At 50.0% G+C, this 21,952-nt stretch overlaps 1 protein-coding gene across 3 annotated transcripts in view; it reads left to right on the forward strand.

The window, feature by feature from the left end:
* Positions 1–303: 303 nt before the first annotated feature.
* Positions 304–21,952, forward strand: part of SLC5A9 (solute carrier family 5 member 9) — a 70,319-nt gene continuing 48,670 nt past the window's right edge. For 2 of the 3 annotated variants that reach the window (XM_075935943.2, XM_075935944.2), the window contains exons 1-4: positions 304–452; positions 8,567–8,773; positions 11,984–12,055; positions 19,197–19,301. In XM_075935943.2, coding sequence (XP_075792058.2) covers positions 8,654–8,773; positions 11,984–12,055; positions 19,197–19,301 — 297 coding nt within the window. In that variant the 5' untranslated portion in view covers positions 304–452; positions 8,567–8,653. The remainder of the gene's footprint in view (positions 453–8,566; positions 8,774–11,983; positions 12,056–19,196; positions 19,302–21,952) is intronic. The other variant, XM_025186312.3, reaches the window with a different exon arrangement.

Here is a 21,952-nt window from a genome sequence, read left to right on the forward strand (position 1 = left end):
GTGAAATTAACACTGATCACCACCTTCAGCCTCTGTTGATGCAGAGGGAGGGGAGGAGCAAACATTTGCTCAGGTAATTGACTCAGATGGCAATTTAATGTCAAGGCGAGCCAGGGAACATGAGCTAAATGCTGCAGCCACACGGAGCCAGCCTGTCAGACGTCCCAAGTTAAGGTTCGCTGCTCAGTGTGTACACAATAAGCCGTCTTTCCGGATGGGTGGCTTGGAATGAATTGGCAAGGTGGATGAAAACACTCCCCGGCGAAGCAAATGTGGAGCAACACCAGCTCCTGTCGCGGGCGGAGGAGGGAAACTGGCTTGCTTCATGGGCGTGCCTCTGCTTTGCTGTGCCTCCCTCAGGCCACTCCGCCTCTACGGCAGGAGCCAAAAGAAACGTAGGTGATTATGGGAGCGCACAGTCCCAGAGGGAGCCCACAGGAGACCGGTTCAAGGTATTGTACCCTTCTGAGGCCTGGTAACAAGGACTGGAATTCCTCTCTGAGGGGGAACTTTTGGCATTATCACACTGGCACTGGATTTGGGCCAACGTGTTAACGAAGAAACGCCAAGAACCACTGTACTTCTGACCCCCTGGGGTTGGCTCCTCGGCGGCTGCAAGTTGGATTCGGTGGAACGATCCTGATTTTGCAAGCTGGGGAGCTCGCCCACATGGGCAGCGGGTGTCGTAGGCAGGGGAACGCACTGCCTTCCCGAACTACCACACCTGTCTCCATCGGAGGCCCCCAGGCCCACTCCCCCAGCCTGCTGTGGTGAAATGAGGAGCTGGTACAGGCAAGTTGGGGACCGAGCCGCCTACCTGCTCTCTGGAGCTCTCGGACCGGGGAAAGTTGGGGGCCCCACCCTGTGACAGGGAGGGGGCAAAGACCAGCAACTGCTTTGCAGGGGTGGGGGGGGAGGAGGCTGAACTGGGGCAGAAGCATGGCTCTGGTGGGAGAGGCTGGCGGGGAGCTAGCCTCCCCACACCACGGGGTCACCCCCCACTCATGCTAGCCCATGACACTGAGGGCCTCACAGGCCTGTTGGGATCCGCTCTGTGTCAGGTGCGCCGGTCCGGCCTTTCTTCGGAAGGGACTTGGCACATCCCACGATGCTGTCTTTGCACCCGAATGCTCTCCGCTGTAAGGGTGACAGGGGCCTGCCGGCTCCCCGGCAATCACTGTGGCAGTGCGGAGAGATGTCCAGCAGAGGGCAGCACAAACGATGAGGGGGCTGGAGCTCGTGACTTAGGAGGCGAGGCTGAGGGATTTCGGCTTGTTCAGTCTACAGAAGAGGGAGGGGGGATTTGACAGCAGCCTTCAACTTCCTGAAGGGAGGTTCCAAAGAGGATGGAGAGAGGCTGCTCTCAGCAGTGATGGATGGCAGAACAAGGAGCAATGGGCTCAAGTTACAGTGGGGGAGGTCTAGGTTGGATATTAGGAAAAGTTATTTCCCTAGGCGGGTGGGGAAGGTGGAATCTCCATTCCTAGAGGTTTTTAAGTCCCGGCTTGACAAAGCCCTGGCTGGGCTGATTTAGTTGGGGTTGGTCCTGCCTTGGGCAGGGGGATGGACTTGATGACTCCTGAGGTCTCTTCCAACTCTGGGATTCTATGATTCTATGTCAGTTTTCACCAGCCCCCACGCACACACACACACAAACGTATGTAATAGACAGGAATTACACTTTGGCGGATTGGAATCGATTGGAATCTCTTAGCCTCTTTCAGCAGGTGAATTTGCTTTGGGTTTGGTTTTGCTGGGCAGCTTTATGCAAATGAGGCTTAGTGGGGAAAACTAATTGGTTAGCAAATTAGCAGCCTGCATTCCCAAGAAAATGAATCCCAGAGCAATAAGTGACCTGGAGGCTTTAGAAGATGGGACCCTTGGTGGGGGAGGGGGGCAGGGTAGTCCTGAATCAGTCCCCAATGCAAATGAGGATGGGAGGAGGGAACAGAGCACGGCTCCAAAAAGGCTCCTTGTAGCGACAAGGAGAAAAAGAGGCAAGGTCTGCCTTGCACAGCTCCGCTCCCCGGCAGGAAACGCCGCCTTGAAACAAGCGACGAACCCGTGGGCAGCCAGATGGAACTGTTTCCAAGTATGGATCCGGGGCTGGATTTTGCCCTAGATGCTGAGAGGCTGGGTCTGTGGTGCTCAGAGCCCCCTAGAGCATTGGGGATCGTTTTTACTTGCCTGGACACTCTGAGACCGGGCTTTTAATGTGTGTGTGTGTGTGTGTGTGTGTGTGTGTGTGTGTGTGTGTGTGCAGACTCATGCAGGGGTTGGGTGTACAACCAGATGGGCCGAGAAGTGAGTTGGCACTGTTAAAATCCAACCCTCTGTCGCAACCCCTCCTGAGTTAGTGGCAGAGCCAAAACCCCAGAGACCTGCAGCAAGGGAGCAGCCCCACAGCTGGGGGTGGGCGGGAAATCTTCATTCATTGGAAAAGGGCAATTTGTCAAAACAGAGCTTTTTGCTGGGCCAGGGTCAGCTCTGGCCACTTTCCTAGTCTGATTCCCCCCGCCCCCCCCCCAAGTTTCAAAGTTGTTGCAATGACCCATTCTGAAGCCAAAAATTCCATTTTTTAGCCTCCACAATGACCTTTTGTTCCACGAGGCAATTGAATTTGTAATGACAGCAGAAAAGGTCAACGTGGAAATTAAAGCCTTGGATTGAGATTTTGGGGATTTGGGCTCCGGGCCGGGAAATGCTTTGAAATCTTGAACACCCTCATGGGGCAGACGTCGCATCTCCTCCGGCGTTCTCCTTTAGTTGGCGAGAGCAGGAAACTCTTCTCACACTGTGCAGACAAACCCCTCAGTGTGCTGCGTAAGTTCTAGGAGAACTTTGCTGGAGGACAGAAACTGCTAAATCTGGAATAGCAACCAAGTGGACCTCTTCTTATGAAATGATGCTGGGGGCTGAGCATCTTTTGGTTAAGACCTCACATCAGCGTGTGAGCTTTGGCAATGTGCCTACGTAACACTGACAGGTGGAACCGAACCTGGGACCTCTGGAACTTAGTGCATGAGTCTCTACAGCTTGAGCTAAAAGCCAGCTCGCTAAGGCTGTGGAGCACATTCATTCTTTCTCTTTCTAAGTGATCTAAAAGGCCGTATTTAGTCTTACCCACAGATCAATGCACCAGAGATCAATCTTCCAGTGTTTGATTTAGCAGGTCTAGTAAGGACCTGCTCAATCAAATGCTGAGGGAGCCCCCATTAGCACTGATACTCCTACTCCTTGCATGGACTAAGGGAAGTCAACGGGGGCATTTCTCATGTTGACCTCCCACTGTGGGGACAGCGCCAAAGTTTAAATCAAGGTATGACAACTCCAGCTACACAATTAATGTAGCGGGAGGTGCATATCTTAATTCGAATTCAAATTTTCCTCTAGTGTAGACCTGGCCTATGTGTCACTAGGTGGCACAGTGAACCACACCCAGCAGGTGTGCGGGTTACACCTACATTCTGGTGCAGCTCACTACCATCTTCTCCAAATCCTCTTGACCAGTTGCTGCCCCTCTGTGGGTTACGTGGTGCCCTTTGTACGTGACTTTGGGAGGAGGAGAAGTAGCCCCTGGAGCCTGGATTGACACAGCAGCTTGGAGATCTTTCAGCGCTGCTGTTCCTGGCATGGAGCTAATGGGGGCTAGACAAAAGGACTTGTTGGCACTTCCAATCCCTAGAGTGTGTGGGAAAAGGGAAACTCTTCTGTGTCAGGCTAACCCATCGAGGAGGGGCTGGCCCCTCTGCGCTGCATGTGCAGAGGAGACGAGTCTATTCCTGCCCTCGTTAGAGTGGCCTGGCTCTTCAGCTCAAGCCGTCGCAGCTCACACGGAGGTCCCTGGAGCCGTCTAGGAAACGTCAGCCAAGAGGGCGGCCTGGCCATCGCAAAGCCTCACTAGGGTTACCAGATGGCTTAAAAAAAATACCGGACACACTTGATCTCAGATGGGGGGTGACCAGCCAGGAGGGGAGCAGGGCTGGCCAGGAGGGGGGGGGGGAGAAACTGCCAGCAGGAAGCAGGGCTGTCCAAAAGGGGGTCGAGGGAGCGGGGCTGGCCAGGGGGGGAGCAGGGGAGGAGAGAATTGGCCTGCAGTGAGCGGGGCTGGCCAGGGCTCATGCAGGTCCTGGGGTGCTGCTCGTCCCACGCACGGTCCCGGCAGGGCGCATGGGCGAGTCTGGCCCCAGGGATTCCATCCCTCCCCCACCCCCAGTCCTGCCCCCACCCCCGCCACCCCCCACTACTGCATAGCTGCACACTGCCAGGCAGCGTGAGCGTGTCTATCAGCCAGGCAGAATGCAACTACATACTGGTACCCAAGATCATAAAACTAACTTAATTAGAAAATACTGGACATTTATCTGTCCGGTATTTTCTCAATTTATTTACCAGACAGAAGCTCAAATACTGGACTATCTGGTTCAAAACCAGACACCTGGCCACCCTAACCCTCACCGGCTCCAGTAGTTACCTGGCACAGATGGCCGGGGAGACTTCCCTGCCATGAAAACTGAGCTGACGTCTGTGATACCGTGAGAACAACCCACCCAGCAATTTACACCCACATCTTTATAATCTCACACCCCCGGCGCTCCCAGCCCACTTTGCTCCCTCCCTACAGTTGGAACCAGTAGCACAAAGAGCCTCAGACCCATTCCTTATCTCCCCCCCCACACACACACCCCTACAGCTGGGGAAACTGAGGCAACCTATTTAAGTGAGGCCCCCTTTGTCAATGGTGGAACCGGGGATGCTGGGGCTGGTTTCCTGGATAAGCCACTAGCCCTGCTCCCTCACGTTCATTCTCCTTGCGTTGTCTGAGCCGCAGGCAGGCCGTGGCAGTGCTTAAAGGACCCAGCTGCTCCTTGAATGTGTTGGCTCCCTTCCGTTCCTATCTCCTGCCGGGAGGGCTACCCTGAAGACAATGGGAGCAGGAACAGGTCCTGTTTGGCTTGAGGCTGAAGGATCCAGGGCGGCACCCATAAATGCAGAACTCCCTCCTGCCAGCCGGGCGTCGTCCCCCGCTGTGCCAGGTGACCTATGGCACTGCCAGGATGCAGTGCAGGAACTGGAGTTACAAGCTTGCCACACCTGACAGCGCTTACAGCTCCCTGGCCAACCCTGGGTGAGGTGTGCCTGGTCTAAACCGAATGCCAGGAATAAGGGATACAGAATATTGCCTCTGTACAAATCCACGGTACGCCCACATCTTGAATACTGCATACAGATGTGATCGCCTCATCTCCAAAAAGATATATTGGCATTGGAAAAGTTCCAAAAAGGGCAACAAACATGATAAGGGGTTTGGAATGTGTCCCGTATGAAGAGAGATTAAAGAACCTGGGACATTTCAGCTTAGAAAAGAGGAAATTAAGAAGGGAGTACAACAGAGGTCTAGAAAATCATAACTGGTCTGGAGAAAGTGAATACGGAAAAGCTATTTACTTATTCCCATACTGTAAGAACTAGGGGGTCATCAAATGGAATGAATAGGTAGCAGGTTGAAAACAAAGAAAAGGAAGTTTTTCATCACACAGAGCATAGTCAACCTGTGGAACTCCTTGCCAGAGGATGTTGTGAAGGTCAGACTATAACAGAGGTCAAAGAACAGCTTGATAAATACGTGGAGGTTAGGTATATTAATACTTATTAGCCAGGATGGGTAGGAATGGTGTCCCTAGCTTCAGTTTGTCAGAGACTGGAGAAGGATGATAGGCGAGGGATCACTTGATGATTCTCTATTCTGTTCATTCTCTCTGGGGCATCTGGCATTGGCCACTGTCAGCAGACAGGATACTGGGATAGATTAACTTTTGGCCTGACCCAGTATGGGGGGTCTTACGTAACCACTACTAATGCACAAAGCCAGCTGCTTTTCCAAGCTGACTCCATAGCTCTTTGCCAGGGACTATACCTGCTGCTCAAATTAGGCAAATTAAATCCATCAGTGCCATGCTTGTGTGTGGCAGGTTCCATAGGTAGGGCAGAACAAGCACTACCCGCTCTGCCCTGATGCTCATATTTAATTCCTATCGAAGGGAATGGACTTTAGAAACTCTTATCAATTGTTTGCATGTGCTATTTGATTTTATAGCAGGTGGCAGAATCCAGTAATAATTAAGAGCTTATAATTAGATGCATATAGCAGTTTTCCTCCTGAAAGAGGAGGAAGCACCTTGTACACGGCACTGGAATCACTTTAGTTATAGTCACAGTCATTCTTTTCCTGCTGCTGAAATGCAGCTGGTTCTGGTGCGGAACGCCGCCACTTTAGGCAACACATAGAACAGCACATAGCAGGGTAAGGCAGAAGAGGAGGCTGAATCCCAAACCTAATCTGTCCTGCAAGGGAGAAGCAGGGAAATAGAATGCAACCCTGCAAATTGCAAATTGGCCAGGTTGTAAGGCCCTGCAGTGGAGAACCGTGCCAGGGGATCTTTAAGGACTGTTGGTAGTTAGGACCTCTGGTTTATGTCTCATTATCTGGGGTGAATTTGCCAGCAAGACTCTTTGCTTATGAGAGTACGTCTACACAATGGGACAAAGTCGAATTAAACTACGCAACTTCAGCTACGTCAATTGCATAGCTGAAGTCGAAGTCCCTTAACTCGGCTTTGGACGATGTCTACACTGCAGGAAGTCGAGGGGAGAACACTCTTCCTTCGACTTCCCTTACTCCTCGTGAAAGCAGGAGTACAATCATTGATCAGAGCACCCCTCAGTTCCAATCAGCGGGTCTTCACTAGACCCGTTCATTCGAACCCTGGAAGATCTACAGCAGCAGCTTCGATCTTCCTTTGTACTGCGGATGTAACCCTAGAGGGCCAAAAAGAAATGTGTATATCGAAGTGCTGGACTCTCATTCAATTTTCTGTTCTCTCGTCTGTACACCAGGTGGCGCTGAGCCATGTGTAAATGTGCGCTGGTTACATATTTGTTTCACCTTTAAAAAGAAATTGATGGGGTTTGTCTTTTTTTTTAATGCTGCATTGAGGTTCCGGACAGTACTTGGCTGTAATAAATAGGCACTCAGAAGCACCAGGACCCTGAACCTGAGCCAGCTGCCCTAGACTAGAAAGGCCAAGCACAAGCATTCAGAAATCATGTTAGCCCCTAACCCCGCAAATATACTTACCTTTCAAATCTCTTGTTTTCCTTCTGGTTTTGGAGCCTTCCAGTTGCCCTGGGATTACAGTTTCAAGCTGCTCTCTGTAGCCAGTCAGGCAAGAAATGGGCTTTTTTTTTTCCTAATAAGGGCTGCTGTTTTCACTGAATCACCGGACTCCCGGGGCTGGGGATAGAAAAATACGTGCTGGCGAAGTTGTTACAGCAGCTGCTGGGACAGGCCCCGTACAATTTATTCTTTGCATTCTGATGGCACCTTGGAGGACAGAAAAGCGACCCTTGCCCTGAGCTAAGAACAAGTGTAGAGCCCTGCACTTGGGACGGAAGAACCCCAAGCATTGTTACAGGCTGGAGACCAACTGGCCAAGTAGCAGTTCTGCAGAAAAGGACCTGGGGATGACAGTGCATGGGTCTGAGTCAACAGTGTACCCTTGTAGCCTACAAGGCTAATGGCATATTAGGGTGCATTAAGAGGAGCATTGCCAGCAGATCTAGAGAAGTGATTATTCCCCTTGATTCGGCTCTTGGGAGGCCACATCTGGAGTATTGTGTCCAGTTCTGGGCCCCCCACTGTAGAAAGGATGTGGACGCATTGGAGAGGGTCCAGCAGAGGGCGACCAAAATGATTCAGGGGCTGGAGCACATGACCTATGAGGAGAGGCTGAGAGATTTGGGCTTGTTTAGTCTGCAGAAGAGAAGAGTGAGGGGGGATTTGAGAGCAGCCTTCAACTTCCTGAAGGGAGGTTCCAAAGAGGATGGAGAGAGGCTGTTCTCAGTAGTGATGGATGGCAGAACAAGGAGCAATGGTCTCAAGCTACAGTGGGGGAGGTCTAGGATATTAGGAAAAACTATTTCACTAGGAGGGTGGGAAGCCCTGGAATGGGTTATCTAGGGAGCGGGTGGAATCTCCATCCCTAGAGGTTTTTAAGTCTCGGCTTGCCAAAGCCCTAGCTGGGATGATTTAGTTGGGATTGGTCCTGCCTTGGGCAGGGGGCTGGACTTGACCTCCTGAGGTCTCTTCCATGATTCTTCAATATTGTGGAGAGATCTGGCCCCAGCCTATTGTAGGTTCAGTTAGTCCTACAGCCTTTATCGGAGAATCCCTTATTCTTACAGGGATTCCTTACTGGTACCAATCAAAATAATCCTGCTGTCCTAAGCCCATTTATCCGTGAATTCAAGGGTTGCTAAATTCCCAGGCTAATGCCCTTCACTTGTTATCCCTGGATCTTGCTTATCTGAGCCCACCTGCCAAGCCATGGGAAGGTTTGCCCATCCTCAGCTCCGGCTGGTGAGCTCCATACAGGATGCCTATGCATGCAGGGGGCGGGAACCCAACCACTGCCAATTTGCCAGCAATGTTATCTCCCTCCCTCCCCCCCCCCCACGTTTCTCTGTTCCTCCACTGACACTCTCCCAAACCTGTTAATTATTAAAGGAGGATAATGAAGGAAAACGTGCCTCAAAGTCCAGTGTGAGAGAGAGAGAGCGAAAGAGAGAGAGAATCGGCACTTCCTTCGCAGCCATGAGCCAGCCCACCCCGGCCTCCACAGAGCTACCAGGACAGAAGAGCCTCACCTTCGAGGTGGTGGACATTGTGGTTATCGTCATTTACTTCGTCTTCGTCCTCGCCATTGGGATATGGGTGAGTCCAGCGGCCAGGCAGTGTGTGTAATAAGCCGCCGGCATCTCCCGGGTGCAAAGATTGCGGCGTATCAACAGCCTGCTTTTCTATTTGCCCGTGGCGTTTACAGGAGCCAGGAGCAGGCCTGGATGGTTCCGCAGGGGGGTTGGGAGCAGGCACATTCCCCCACACTTGTGTGCATCTTTGCAGGAGGCAGCTCTCATTCTGTTCCTTGTAACCCTCTGACCAGCATTCAGGGAAGGGTGGTGCCCTCAGAACTGCTGGGTCCCCTCGTGGGCTGGGGAGCAAGGGGGGGGCGGAGGCATCCTGGGGGAATGGATGCTGAAAAGGGAGCTAGGGGATTTTTGTGGTGTAAGAGAAAAGGACTTGAATTGAGCAAATCTGGAACGATTTTTATTTTATCCCCATGTTCTTTGACCCAGATCCTTTGGAAGACAGGCCTAGTGGTGTAGCTGGGGAAATAGGTTTGTATTCCCAACATGTGCACTTATGGGGAGATGGCTAACTGGACTAGAAGCCCCTTTACCCAGTCAAAAGGCAGCTCCTTGCAGCCATCCTCCTTAGGAAGGGGAGGAAGGAAAATGGAAAAGCTCGGCCAGAACTCTGCAGCTCCCAGTCTCCCTGGGTCTGCTGCAAGCGAGGACCAAACCTTTAGATGCCTCCAAGCAGCCGGGCTGCTATGTGTTCTGGGTACCGGGATGCAACTGAGCATGCTGTGCAAATCAGAGCTGAGCAACGACTCCCTGCGGGATAGGAAACTCAGGGTGAGAGATCCTGACAGACCCAGGAGCTTTGCAACTTGCAAAGTAACAACCAGACCTTGGCACAGACCCAGAGAGGCTAGTTAGCTCAGGATCGTCTGAATAAAGGGTTAATAATGAATCATAGAATCATAGAATCATAGGACTGGAAGGGACCTCAAGAGGTCATCGAGTCCAGCCCCCCGCCCTCAAGGCAGGACCAAGCTCCACCTACACCATCCCTGACAGATGTCTATCTAACCTGTTCTTAAATATCTCCAGAGAGGGAGATTCCACCACCTCCCTTGGCAATTTATTCCAATATTTGACCACCCTGACAGTTAGGAATTTTTTCTTAATGTCCAATCTAAACCTCCCCTGCTGCACTTTAAGCCCATTACTCCTTGTCCTGTCCTCAGAAACCAAGAGGAACAATTTTTCTCCTTCCTCCATGTGACACCCTTTTAGATATTTGAAAACCGCTATCATGTCCCCCCTTAATCTTCTTTTTTCCAAACTAAACAAGCCCAGTTCATGAAGCCTGGCTTCATAGGTCATGTTCTCTAAACCTTTAATCATTCTTGTCGCTCTTCTCTGTACCCTTTCCAATTTCTCCACTTCTTTCTTGAAATGTGGCGCCCAGAACTGGACACAGTACTCCAGCTGAGGCCTAACTAGTGCAGAGTAGAGCGGCAGAATGACTTCACGAGTTTTGCTTACAACACACCTGTTGATACAACCTAGAATCATATTTGCTTTTTTTGCAACAGCATCACACTGTTGACTCATATTCAACTTGTGGTCCACTATGACCCCTAGATCCCTTTCCGCCATGCTCCTTCCTAGACAGTCGCTTCCCATCTTGTATTTATGGAACTGATTGTTCCTTCCTAAGTGGAGCACTTTGCATTTCTCTTTATTAAACCTCATCCTGCTTACCTCTGACCATTTCTCTAACTTGCTAAGGTCATTTTGAAGTATGTCCCTATCCTCCAAAGAAGTTGCAACCCCACCCAGTTTGGTATCATCTGCAAACTTAATAAGCGTACTCTCTATCCCAATATCTACATCATTGATGAAGATATTGAACAGTACGGGTCCCAAAACAGACCCTTGAGGAACTCCACTTGTTATCCCTTTCCAGCAGGATTTAGAACCGTTAACAACAACTCTCTGACTACGGTTATCCAGCCAATTATGCACCCACCTTATCGTGGCCCTATCTAAGTTATATTTGCCTAGTTTATCAATAAGAATATCATGCGAGACCGTATCAAATGCCTTACTAAAGTCTAGGTATATGACATCCACCGCTTCTCCCTTATCCACAAGGCTCGTTATCTTATCAAAGAAAGCTATCAGATTAGTTTGGCATGACTTGTTCTTCATAAACCCATGCTGGCTATTCCCTATCACTTTATTATCTTCCAAGTGTTTGCATATGATTTCCTTAATTACCTGCTCCATTATCTTCCCTGGGACAGACGTTAAACTGACCGGTCTATAGTTTCCTGGGTTGTTCTTATTCCCCTTTTTATAGATGGGCACAATATATGCGCTTTTCCAGTCTTCTGGAATCTCCCCCGTCTGCCATGATTTTTCAAAGATCATAGCTAAAGGCTCAGATACCTCCTCTATCAGCTCCTTGAGCGTGAAGCAGTCCCTTGCTCTCTGGCCAGAAGCATTGGCTGTGTGGGTGCAGGGGACCAGGCATGCGTTTCAACCTTGCAATGAGACGTGGGGAAGGACTGGCTCTCCTAAGGCTCAGTTCTGTCCACAGTCCCTTCTAGGGTAGTAGTAGAGTAGTAGACTCTATAGTAGACTGACCAGGGCCGCTAGCAGGTGAGTTCTCAGGAATGGTTGGGCGGTGGCCTGAGGTTTCACCCTGCTGGATCGCAGGGTGTCATTTCCCCATTTTAACTCTGGCCGTTAGCGTCTGCAGAATGGTTAATTGAATCCTCCAGAAGCCAGAGGATAGGGGTGAGCTGAGCTGGGTATGGAGAGATACATGTGAACCTCTCTAGTCCGGCACTGTCTGGTCTGGAAATATCCATCGTCCACCATGATTTAATTAGCCGCATTCCATGTACCATGGGTGTGGCCAAGTTTCCCGCTGACCCGTAAAGTTTGTTTACAGCCACCAGTCCTGGCTCTCAGTGTTCTGTGCTGTTATTTAGCTCTAAATTACCCCTCAATATCTTCCCTGAGCCCAGCAAGCAGTGAAGTGTTGGTGATGCCGCTAGACAATATTGACCTCCCGTGGTGCGGTGAATTCTCTGGTTCGGCAACTGTTAGGTCCCGAGGGTGCCGGACTAGAGAGGTCCAACCTGTTGTAAATTCTAGCAGTAGCTGGGAGGGTAGAACTGAGATATCTCCCGACATGCTGTTGGCAGGACACCTCAAGAGAGGGGGGCCAGTGTGATGGATGGGAGCGTGGGAGAAAGCACGTAATGCTTTTTCTGTATTTCAGTCATCCATACGGGCAAGCCGGGGAACCGTTGGAGGGTATTTCCTCGCCGGACGGTCCATGACATGGTGGCCTGTAAGTCTCGTGCTTTCATTTGTTACTTTCAAATTGGGTTTCAAGTGAATCCAGGTACTTGCTGGAAAGGTCTGAGGGCAGGCACAGCAAAGGGATACCCACCTGCCCATATCTGGGCCTAATCCCCTCAGACCTGAACTACAGGGACCCCTACTTGGAGGCCAAGGACAGTAGAGTCTCCCTGGTCTATCAGTTCGTTCAGCTTTTTTGCTCAGGTCAGCGGCATGAGGTACCTGGTGAGGTAGGTTCTGTGATGGGCCCCCATCTCCGCTCCTAGCTGTAGAATCTCTCGCTGTTCCCAGCTCACATCCATGGGTGCACTAAAGGTGCGTCTACAGTGCTGGGCTTAACTCGAAATAAGCTACGCCACTTGAGCGACATCAGATTCGATTATTATTCGAAATTGGGAGCATCTCCACAGCACTTATTTCGAAATATAACACTCCCTCCGACTTCCCTTAGTCCTCATACAATGAGGGGTACAGGAGTCGGAGTAAGAAGTCCTCCAGCTTGACAGTATTTTGACACTATTTCGAAATAACGGCCTGCTGTGTAGACGCGGATGACGTTATTTCAGAATAGCGCTCGTTATTTTGGAATAGTGTTGCAGTGTAGACGTACCCTAGATGACTCTGGTCTACATGGGGAGGTAAAAATCATCTGTAGCCTGCGAAGAAAATAATCGCGTGGTCGGGCCCGTCACTTCTTCCCTCCTTGTGTGGAGTAAAGTCCGCACGATTGACCATGTGAAGAGTAAAACTGGGCTCCAAACCCAAAAATATAAATCTCTGAAATGATTCCCCAAAAAGGAATAAACCTCTCAAAGGGCACACTTTCATGGGAGCAAAAGGTACACACACAAATAATTTAAACTTTTTAAAAGAATAAAGGTGTCACAGGAATAAATAGCCTTTTCATCCAGCTGCCGTATATACAGCCATATATCTCTCCCATGAGTCGCTAGTAACAGAAAACAGTTTTCATCCAAAAACTTTTCTCTGTGTACACAGAGCCTGTAAATCCTGAAGGGCTAGGCTAAAATTTCAACCGTCTGTTGGCAACACATACGTATATATAAAAGCTGTTATTGCTTTAATGTGTTTTTTGCTCCGATTTCTCCCTGGTGACGGTTAGGGAAAAGCGTTAGGGGTGATTCAGTAACTAGAGAGTGGAAGTATTAAAAGACATTGAAAGGAAACTGGCTTTTCCCAGCATCCTTCCTGTTCTTATTTTTCATTGTGTCTGGTGACTGGACCGTTCTAGGAGGCCATGCAGCCAAGTGGTTAGAACACATGAGTGGTTCTAGTCTTGGTTCTCTTATTCACTAGCTGGCAGCTTTCAAGTTACTTAGATCAAAGGGAGCCTCTGAATTTGCCGGCTTCTGCTTTTTGGGCTCATCTTGAGATACTTCGGGCTTGATTCTCCGAGGTGCTGGGCCCTACTTGAGTCCAGTTATGGCATGCTTCCTCCGGCGTCCATGCTAAAACGCTGATGCAATGTGGCAAGAGGGCTGCTCTGCTGTGGAAGGTGCCATATTCTGAGCACTTGTGGTAATAGAAGTATCCCAGCATTCCTTGCAGGCATCTCAAAGTGAACCCCCTAGCATCCCAGGAAATTCCAGGTTGTTGTTTTTTTGTTTTGTTTTTTTGAGAGGGGAGCAACATTCTGGCTTCTTCAGGGTGTCAGCTTCAAACACTGACATCCCAACTGGTTTGGCCTTGAGAGGTGGTCTCCAAGGCAGGCCACGGGAGCTGAAATCATCTGAGGTACCAAAGCTCCTCCAGAAAGGGTTGGCCCAAACAGCATTTCCAGTTCATGACCCTCTGACTTCAGAACTCATCTGCCTCCTGATCTAATAGGGCCCATATTCCTTTTGCACTATTTCCCTCCCATAGCTGACAGTCTGAAGAAATGTAGCCAACAACCCCAAACGGAAGAAACAAGAAGTCCTGTGGCACCTTATAGATTAACAGATTTATTGGAGCATAAGTTTTTGTGGGAAAAGACCCGCTTTGTCAGATGCATGCACGAAAGCTCCACTAAATCTATTGATTCTATAACGTGCCGTAGGATTTCTCATTGTTTTTGCAGATTCAAGCTAACACGGCTATCGTTCTGATACTTGAACCCCAACCGGGGCTCCTGAATCCCTTAATTCAACATGGCCTATCTCAGTCACAGGCTTTTAACCCCTGAAGTTCCCATTGACTGGGGGGGGAGAGTTGCAGGTACGCTGAAGCTCAGATGTTTAAACAGGGCCTCCACAGCTGGAGGATAGGCAGCCAGATTTGAAGCTTTTGACCAATAGCTTTTGTTCCCGTCTTCCAGTGAGGAGTAACTCCACTGACATCTGGAGTCCCCTCCGTGTAAAACCACCCTCGGCGAAGGCTGTCCGGCCCACGGCACAGTGGCTGTGGTGATGTTACTCCTGATTCTCCATTAGTGTAACAAGGGTGTGACCTTCTTCCTACTGAAGTTTTTCTATTGAAAACATTATAAACCTTAGCCCCATAAGTTAAATACCACGGTGAGGTCCAACAGGCACCTTCCCCATGGTCTCATGAAGGATTGTGGATCTGCAGACAATAGTTTCCATGGCTTCAGGGTTATTTTTCTTGGAGCATCTGCATCTTCCTGTGAGTGTGGACACAAAGCAACCCCAGAGTAAATAATAAGGCCATTGTCTCGCTCCTCTCCATCCTCTGTGCTCCACACACCTGTGTCCGCTACAGTCGGAAGTGTGCATTGGAGAAGATATTTACATTTCTTGGGAGTCAGGATATTTACCCAAGATATGATTTCACATTACAGCAGTCAGCCTGTTAATCAGCTGTTTATTATATGGAGAAGCCAGGCAGCTGGCAGTGTTCACTTCCGGCTTCATGCAATATTCATGTTTTAACTTGCTCAGAGGGTGAGAAGCAGGTCAAACTCCATTACTCTTCGCGCGGAGCTCAGCCGTGGCATATTCGGAATCTGCTGTTCAGACAAGGTGGAGCTGGAAAGCAAACTTTCGGCAGGAGGGACACCAAAGCACTGGAAACACAAGGCTGGATTTACCCCTGGGCTGTGTCTAGACTGGCAAATTTTTCCTCAAAAGCAGCTGCTTTTGCGGAAAAACTAGCCAGCTGTCTGCACTGGCCGCTTGAATTTCTGCAAGAACACTGACGATCTCATGTAAGAAATCAGTGCTTCTTGCGGAAATACTATGCTGCTCCTGTTTGGGCAAAAGTCCCTTTTGCGCAAAGCTTTTGCGCAAAAGGGCCAGCGTAGACAGCTCAGATTTGTTTAGTGCAAAAAAGCCCCGATGGTGAAAATGGCGATCGGGGCTTTTTTGCAGAAAAGTGCGTCTAGATTGGCATGGATGCTATTCCACAAAAAGTGCTTTTGCGGAAAAGCATCCATGCCAATCTAGATGCTCTTTTCCGCAAATGCTTTTAACGGAAAACTTTTCCGTTAAAAGCATTTCCAGAAAATCATGCCAATCTAGACGTAGCCTTGGTGTATCTCCATTGACGTCAATGGCCACCTGAGATGAATTTGGCCTAGGGACATGTGTGGCAAATCTTTGTCCCCCAAGGAAATCAATACCTAAAGCCAGAGATGCTTGATCCTGTGTGAAGAGCCCTTGCTTTGATCTAGCTGGTTAAGGGATCACTGGACCATGCTAGGGGCACTGTTAAAATTAACCCAAGGTGTTAACATTTTCCAGACTCCTGCAGTTTTCCATCTATATGTGTCGAGACCCGCACTTATGCAGGGGTTGCAGGTCACACGCTCTTTAAGATACATGTAGCATTCCTTCCAGGAGAGTGTTTCTTGAACCGCTCAAGGTCCAGGCTCGGAATGTAAATATTTGCCTATAGAAAGGCAGTGCATTTGCTGAGATTATAAATGCAAAAGTCCCCTTTTTTTGGCACCCTTTCACTTCCACACTGGCCTGATAGCAGGCAACATTGTCCCCTTTGAAATCAATGGGAATTTTGCCGTTCATATTCACTTCCATGTAGACCAGATTTCATCTTCATTCCTAACTTGGTCAGAACTCAATTAGAGTTTTCCTGAGGGAAAAACAAAGATCCTTAACTGCCCCATAGATGGAAGGCTTACTCTGAATGCGGCTCCCCCCTTCCTCTTGTGCAGAAAGGGTCAGCCACCTCCTTGGTGCCATCTTCTCCCTAGACCCCCATGAAGGCCTTGCTGTGAGCTTGGGGCAGCCATGCAGAGACAGGATGGAGATGGGGGTATCTGACACATAATGTCACCCCTCTATCCCCCTGGCCTTGTGTCATCTTCTCAGCATGGTTCCCTGTGGGGCCTTTCTGGTACTGCAGCTCCCACAAAGACCTGGGGCCAGATGGGGCACTATGGCCAGTGCAGAAGCTCAGGGCCTGTTCCCTGGGGAACTACCATGTTTGGGGACAGGCCTCCACAGACTGGTGGGGTGGTGGGAAGAGAGGTGAGGTTTCTGTGAGGGCCTCTTCTCAGAGATTTCTTCCCTCACAACCCCCTGCATGGGCCCAGGGCAGGTTTGGCCCACAGGGAGAAAGGACGTTGCCAGGTATTGCTAGGTGTAATGCTAACCGGCCTAGGTTGTTGGGATTGAACCCGGGACTTGTGGGTCTGATGCGACAAGGCTCTACCACAGCTGCTTGAGGCCAGCTTCCTCTTGAGAGCAGACTTCCTGCTCCCACTCAGTCGTCTCAGTGCCTCTGGGTTACACAGGGGAAAGAGCAAATTGCCTGCAGCCCCTGACTTTGCCAGACTCAGAGCAGGGAGATTTGGATAAACTTTGCCCTTCGGCCTGCAAACACTTCCCTTTGGCCCTGAGTGTCACCCAGCAGTTTCACCGACCCTTGTGAAACACGAGTCTTTCTACTAACCCAGAGTTAAGAAGCCAGCAGCACTAAAAGGAGCCCGCCAGGGCCTTAGCTGCGAAGGGCTGTTTGATTTGCACAAACAGAGGTTTTTATTCCTGCCCCTTGGGTTATCTCACTGAGCCTCTCTCACATCAGCCAATGAGGCCACTCAGGCTGCATCTACACTATGTGTTTTTGCAGCAGAAAATATGCTAATGAGGGGCTCATTAGCATAAGTCATGATCTCATCTGCATATTTCCTGCCGATCTGTTTTTGAACTAGGGGTTTTTGTGCAAAAACAAGCCGTGTGGACATTTCCTTTTTGCACAAACCCCCCTTTTTGCGCATGATCCTTATGCTCCAAAAAAGGAGGTCTACCCATCTTGCGCAAAAAGGAAGCGTCCACACTGCTTGTTTTTGCGCAAAAACCCCTAGCGCAAAAACGGATCAGCAGAAAATATGCAAATGAGATTGTGACATGCTAAGGAGTCCTTCATTAGGATATATTCTGCCGCAAACGCTCGTGGTGTAGATGGATCCCCAGGCAGCTGTCCTGCACATGTGGTATCAGCCCAACACCTGCTAATCTGACAGGCCCTCACACATGTGGTCCCTGGTTCTGCAGCCATTATTCCTGCTCCGTTGCATTTCCATGGAGCACTGGGCGACGATGGGCAGCTGCGTCACGCCGTGAATATACAGCATGGGGAGTGTTCACACAGGGATACACAGCACACAGTGAAAGGGCTTTGCAAACTGGCAGCTAAACGCTGACCGTGCCTCTAAGGCACCTTCCCTCCCTGTATTTCAGACACTGCAGCACTAGTGACATTGCAATTAGCCCATCGGCTGGTCTGGGAGGCGAGACCTGCGCAGGGGGCGGGGCCCGAATAGGAGAAGAAGGCGGGGCTTAAGATGCAAATTGCTCACACACATGCACTTCCCCCACCCCACGCTTGCAGAGCGTATCCAGAAAACATGCCACCGCCTGGAGCTGCATTCAACCTGCTGTGGAGTCTCAGCTGCGGTTGGGCCCTGTTAACTTGACTCCATCACAGCCAGAGCTGGAGTGAGCCATAAACAGGCTCCGCAATGATGTAAAGGTTGGACCTCCCTGGTCCGGCACCCTCGGGAGCTGATCCTTCCTGAATGAGGGAATTTGCCGGATCAGGGAGGTCCCCTGCCATTGGCCTCCCAGGATGCTCCCCCTTCTTGTAGCTGGCTCTGCTCTGGTACCACTGCCACTGGGGTCCAGCTTACAGGTCTTGGACTTGGGCTCCAGCCCACTAGGGCTCCCCGGGACAGAGGTCCCAGGCTGTTCATGCTCCTGGGCACTGGGGCTCTCTGATTCAGGGACATCGGTGGTCCTGCCAGACCAGGGATGTTGCTGGACCAGAGAGTCCTGGATCTCAGAGGTTCAACCTGTATGTGTTTGCAATATGTAAACTACATAGGAAGCAAATGTTTGTTTCAGATGAGCCCCATCCAGAATCTGTGCTCAGACCTCATCAATCTATTTACCTATGGAGCAGCCAGGGTATCGCTCAGGGCATGTCTACACTAGGAAATTATTTTGAAAGAACTACATTTGAAATAACTTCCTAAATAGCAAAATCGAAATAGCATGTCCACACTACGGGGGAGCCTCGAAATTAGTCCAAGGCAGGCTCCGTTAGTGTGGACACGCTTTCTCGACTTAGAGCCCTGGGAAACACTGGGGAATCATTCGTTCAAACTACTCCAGGGAGTAATTATTTTGAAATAGCGGCACCGGAGCGTCCACATCACCACTATTTCGAAAGAACTATTTCAAAATTAGTGTTATTCCTCGAGGAATGCAGGAGTACAGATTTCAAAATAAGCGGCCTGTTATTTCAAAATAACTGGCTCAGTAGTGTGGACTCTGCTTATTTCCAAATAAGGATGGGAGGGTATTTTGAAATAGCTCCCTAGTGTAGACCAGGGCTCTCTGGCGTATCTGAGCTCCCATTCCAGCCTTCAGAATTCAAGAAGACAACCCCTCAGCGGTGTCTGTTAAAGGAAAAACTCCCACTGAACCCAAAGACTGAAGAAGAACACACCAAAGGAGGCCCTGCACCAGAGGGTAGACTCACACACATTCGATTTCTTTAAGAAGTCAAAGCAGGGTATCCTTAGATAAAATCCATCCAACAATAGCCTCTTACACGACAGAGAGCCGGGCCGTGGCAAAGTGCTTTCTGTCACTTAGAAGCTACGTGCATTGACTTTCTGCATGCTCTGCCTGTGTTTTGTGTTTCAGATCGGAGCCTCCCTGATGTCAAGCAATGTGGGCAGTGGCTTGTTCATTGGCCTTGCCGGCACAGGGGCAGCTGGGGGTCTCGCCGTCGGAGGCTTTGAGTGGAATGTAAGAATCTAGGCTGGCCTGGAGTGGGTTACAAGGAGATGTGGTGGGGATTCCATGAATCAGTAGTTAATAGTGTTGTCACCCCCACCCCCACCCCCCAGGGCTCACAAGTCCTGAAACAGGCCTCCTAAAATCACGAGACTGGCTTAAAAATCATGAAATATAAAATGCATCCATTTTGTGGTTCAGTGTCTGTATCTTCTGCTTGCTAAACCTTCAGGGAGATCTCAGGTCAGATTTGTAAGTTTTGCTCTGCATCCAAGAAGGTTAGAAACCATGTTTTTAGGGGGAAGAGGAAAGTTGAGCTTCTCTCCAAGGCCAAGTCTACACAAGACACAGTAGTTCGGCTTAAGATATGCAACTCCAGCTACGTAGAATATGTAGCTGGAGTTGGCTTACTTTAAGCCGAGGCCGGTGGCATCCCCATAACGGGAGGCTGACGGGAGCAAACGCTCCCCTCATCTTCCCTGACTCCTCACAAAGCAGGAGTACCAGATGCCATCTGGGGCTGCCTTCTGAGATCGATTTAGTGAGTCTTAACTAGACTTGCTAAATCAAACTCCGGAGGATCGATCACGATAGCAGTGATCTTCCTGTTAGTTTAGACAAGGCCTTAGTAACAAGATTCCAGGATCTGGGGCTATAGGCAAAACAGCTCATCTTGCAAGTAATGCGCCAGCACTATGTTTTGAAAATAAGAGAGTGTATTCTTAGCACCCCTTCCTCCTGATATAATTATTATCAGCAGCAGCAACTCCTGGTCTTACTGCACAGAGATGAAAAAATAAGGGAGGTCTCTTGTAATAAAGGACTGTTGGCAACCCTTTCCCACAAGACTCACCATAAGGCCGCAAGCTCTAGCAACACTGTAATAACATTTCAGGTTCCAAAATGTGTGTGTCTGTGTTCAACAACTTGATGCAAATTGGGGGCTAATTCTGCCCTACTGAAATCGGTGGGAGGTAAGCCACTGACCCTTCTGGGAGCAGAAACACGGCCTAGTACAAGAAGTATTACTAGATGCATTGGCTAGAAGTGAGTCCAATGCTAGTTTTCCTGCCACACACAATATTCTGATCACTCAAGATCTCTCCTATTCCATTCCCAGACTTCCTTTGATTGGGCCTGATAAGGATGCCAGATTCTCTCCGAAGGGCCAGTAGGGGGCCAACCAAAATCTATTTCCTTGTACATACTTTCACTCCAGCTGGCATTTTCAAAGCATCTACCGGAGTTGAGATTTGGGTCCCCTTGCAAATTCCAACTTGCACTCACAAGCCCTTTCTGCAGAACCTGGGTCCTGTGGGCCCGTCTTCACACTGTTGGCAGCATTGGTATATTGTGATGGTCCCGGAGAACAAATGTGTCGCCAGTCGTTTTAACTTCTCCATTTTGGCCAGGGCTGGATTTTGGAGCAGCAGGGTGTAGTGGGAGAGAGTACTTTAAATCTCCCAAAACATGCGTCCTCTGAAGCAAATGATCCATTTCGTTGCTGGGTCTGCCGCTTGTTTTACCATGTGCAGGCGCAGATCCAGGAAGTTGTCCTGAGGTCTTCCTGTCGATTCTCTTTCTGCTGCTCTACTCCAGTCTGTTCATTCAGCATCCCCCTCTGCTAATCGAGCCATAGTGGCCTGTAAAAACCATGAGCTGCTCAAAGCTGAGAGAGCCTGAAGGTCAGTTAGGCCCAGATCCTTCAAGGCAGGGATAGGCAATAATTTTCTGAAAAATGTTTGAAGTGGACCCTGGCTATACCAGAAAGGGCAGGACCTCAAAGAGAAGAGGCGGGGCCAGGATGCTTCCAGGCTTCCCCAACCCATGATTGGTCTGGGGATGAGGGAGCCCCTTTGCCTCCCCTTCCCACTAAGCTCCCATACCCCTGGCAGTGGGAGGAGACTTCCTGTGCTCCTCCACTCTGAGGCAAAGTCTCCTCCTGCCCTGCCAGGATCCTGCAGTGCTCCAAAGTGCCTCATGCTCCTGGCAGGGCAGAGGAAACTTCATGTGCTTCTCCCCACGCCGAGGTCCTAATCGGCCTGGGGGCGAGGAGCGGCAGGGCCTCCGTGGGCCGGATCCACCCGCTTGGCAGGCTGGAGACTGCCTGCAAAGGCCCTTTTGCCCACCTCTGCTCCAAGGTTTTTGGCTTCTACTGTCCTTAGCTTCTGGGCACGAGTGACAGCATCCTGAGCCCAAAGGTCTCCCGATATGACATCTCCTTTTATAGACCTAGGTGCAATGAAATGGACTCTTGCCAAGGAGGCACGGAAGTGGAACAGGATCTGGCAACCTATAAAAAGAGAGACACGAGAGACCTCGAAAGGCTTGTTGCTGTACCGACAGCAGTGTTCACCGTGTTCTCATTCATCCATCTACCACCTTGTCTTTCAACCCCTGCATCCCGGGACCCTTGCCTTCCTGTCCAATAGAGCAGCCTCATTCCCTGCCTTCGAGATGCCATATTCGCATACTGTCCAGTATCTTCCAGTATTTAGATTCATGGAGGTTATGTCCATCAATGGCTATTAGCCAGGTTGGGTAGGAATGGTGTCCCTCCCCTCTATTTCTCTGGAGGTGGATGACAGAGGAGGGATCATGTGATGATCACCTGTTGTGTTCCCTCCCACTGGGGCATTTGGCATTGGCCACTGTTGGCAGAC

Source organism: Pelodiscus sinensis, chromosome 9, assembly GCF_052426305.1.
Source record: "Pelodiscus sinensis isolate ZL-2025 chromosome 9, ASM5242630v1, whole genome shotgun sequence".
Lineage (NCBI taxonomy): Eukaryota > Metazoa > Chordata > Testudines > Trionychidae > Pelodiscus > Pelodiscus sinensis.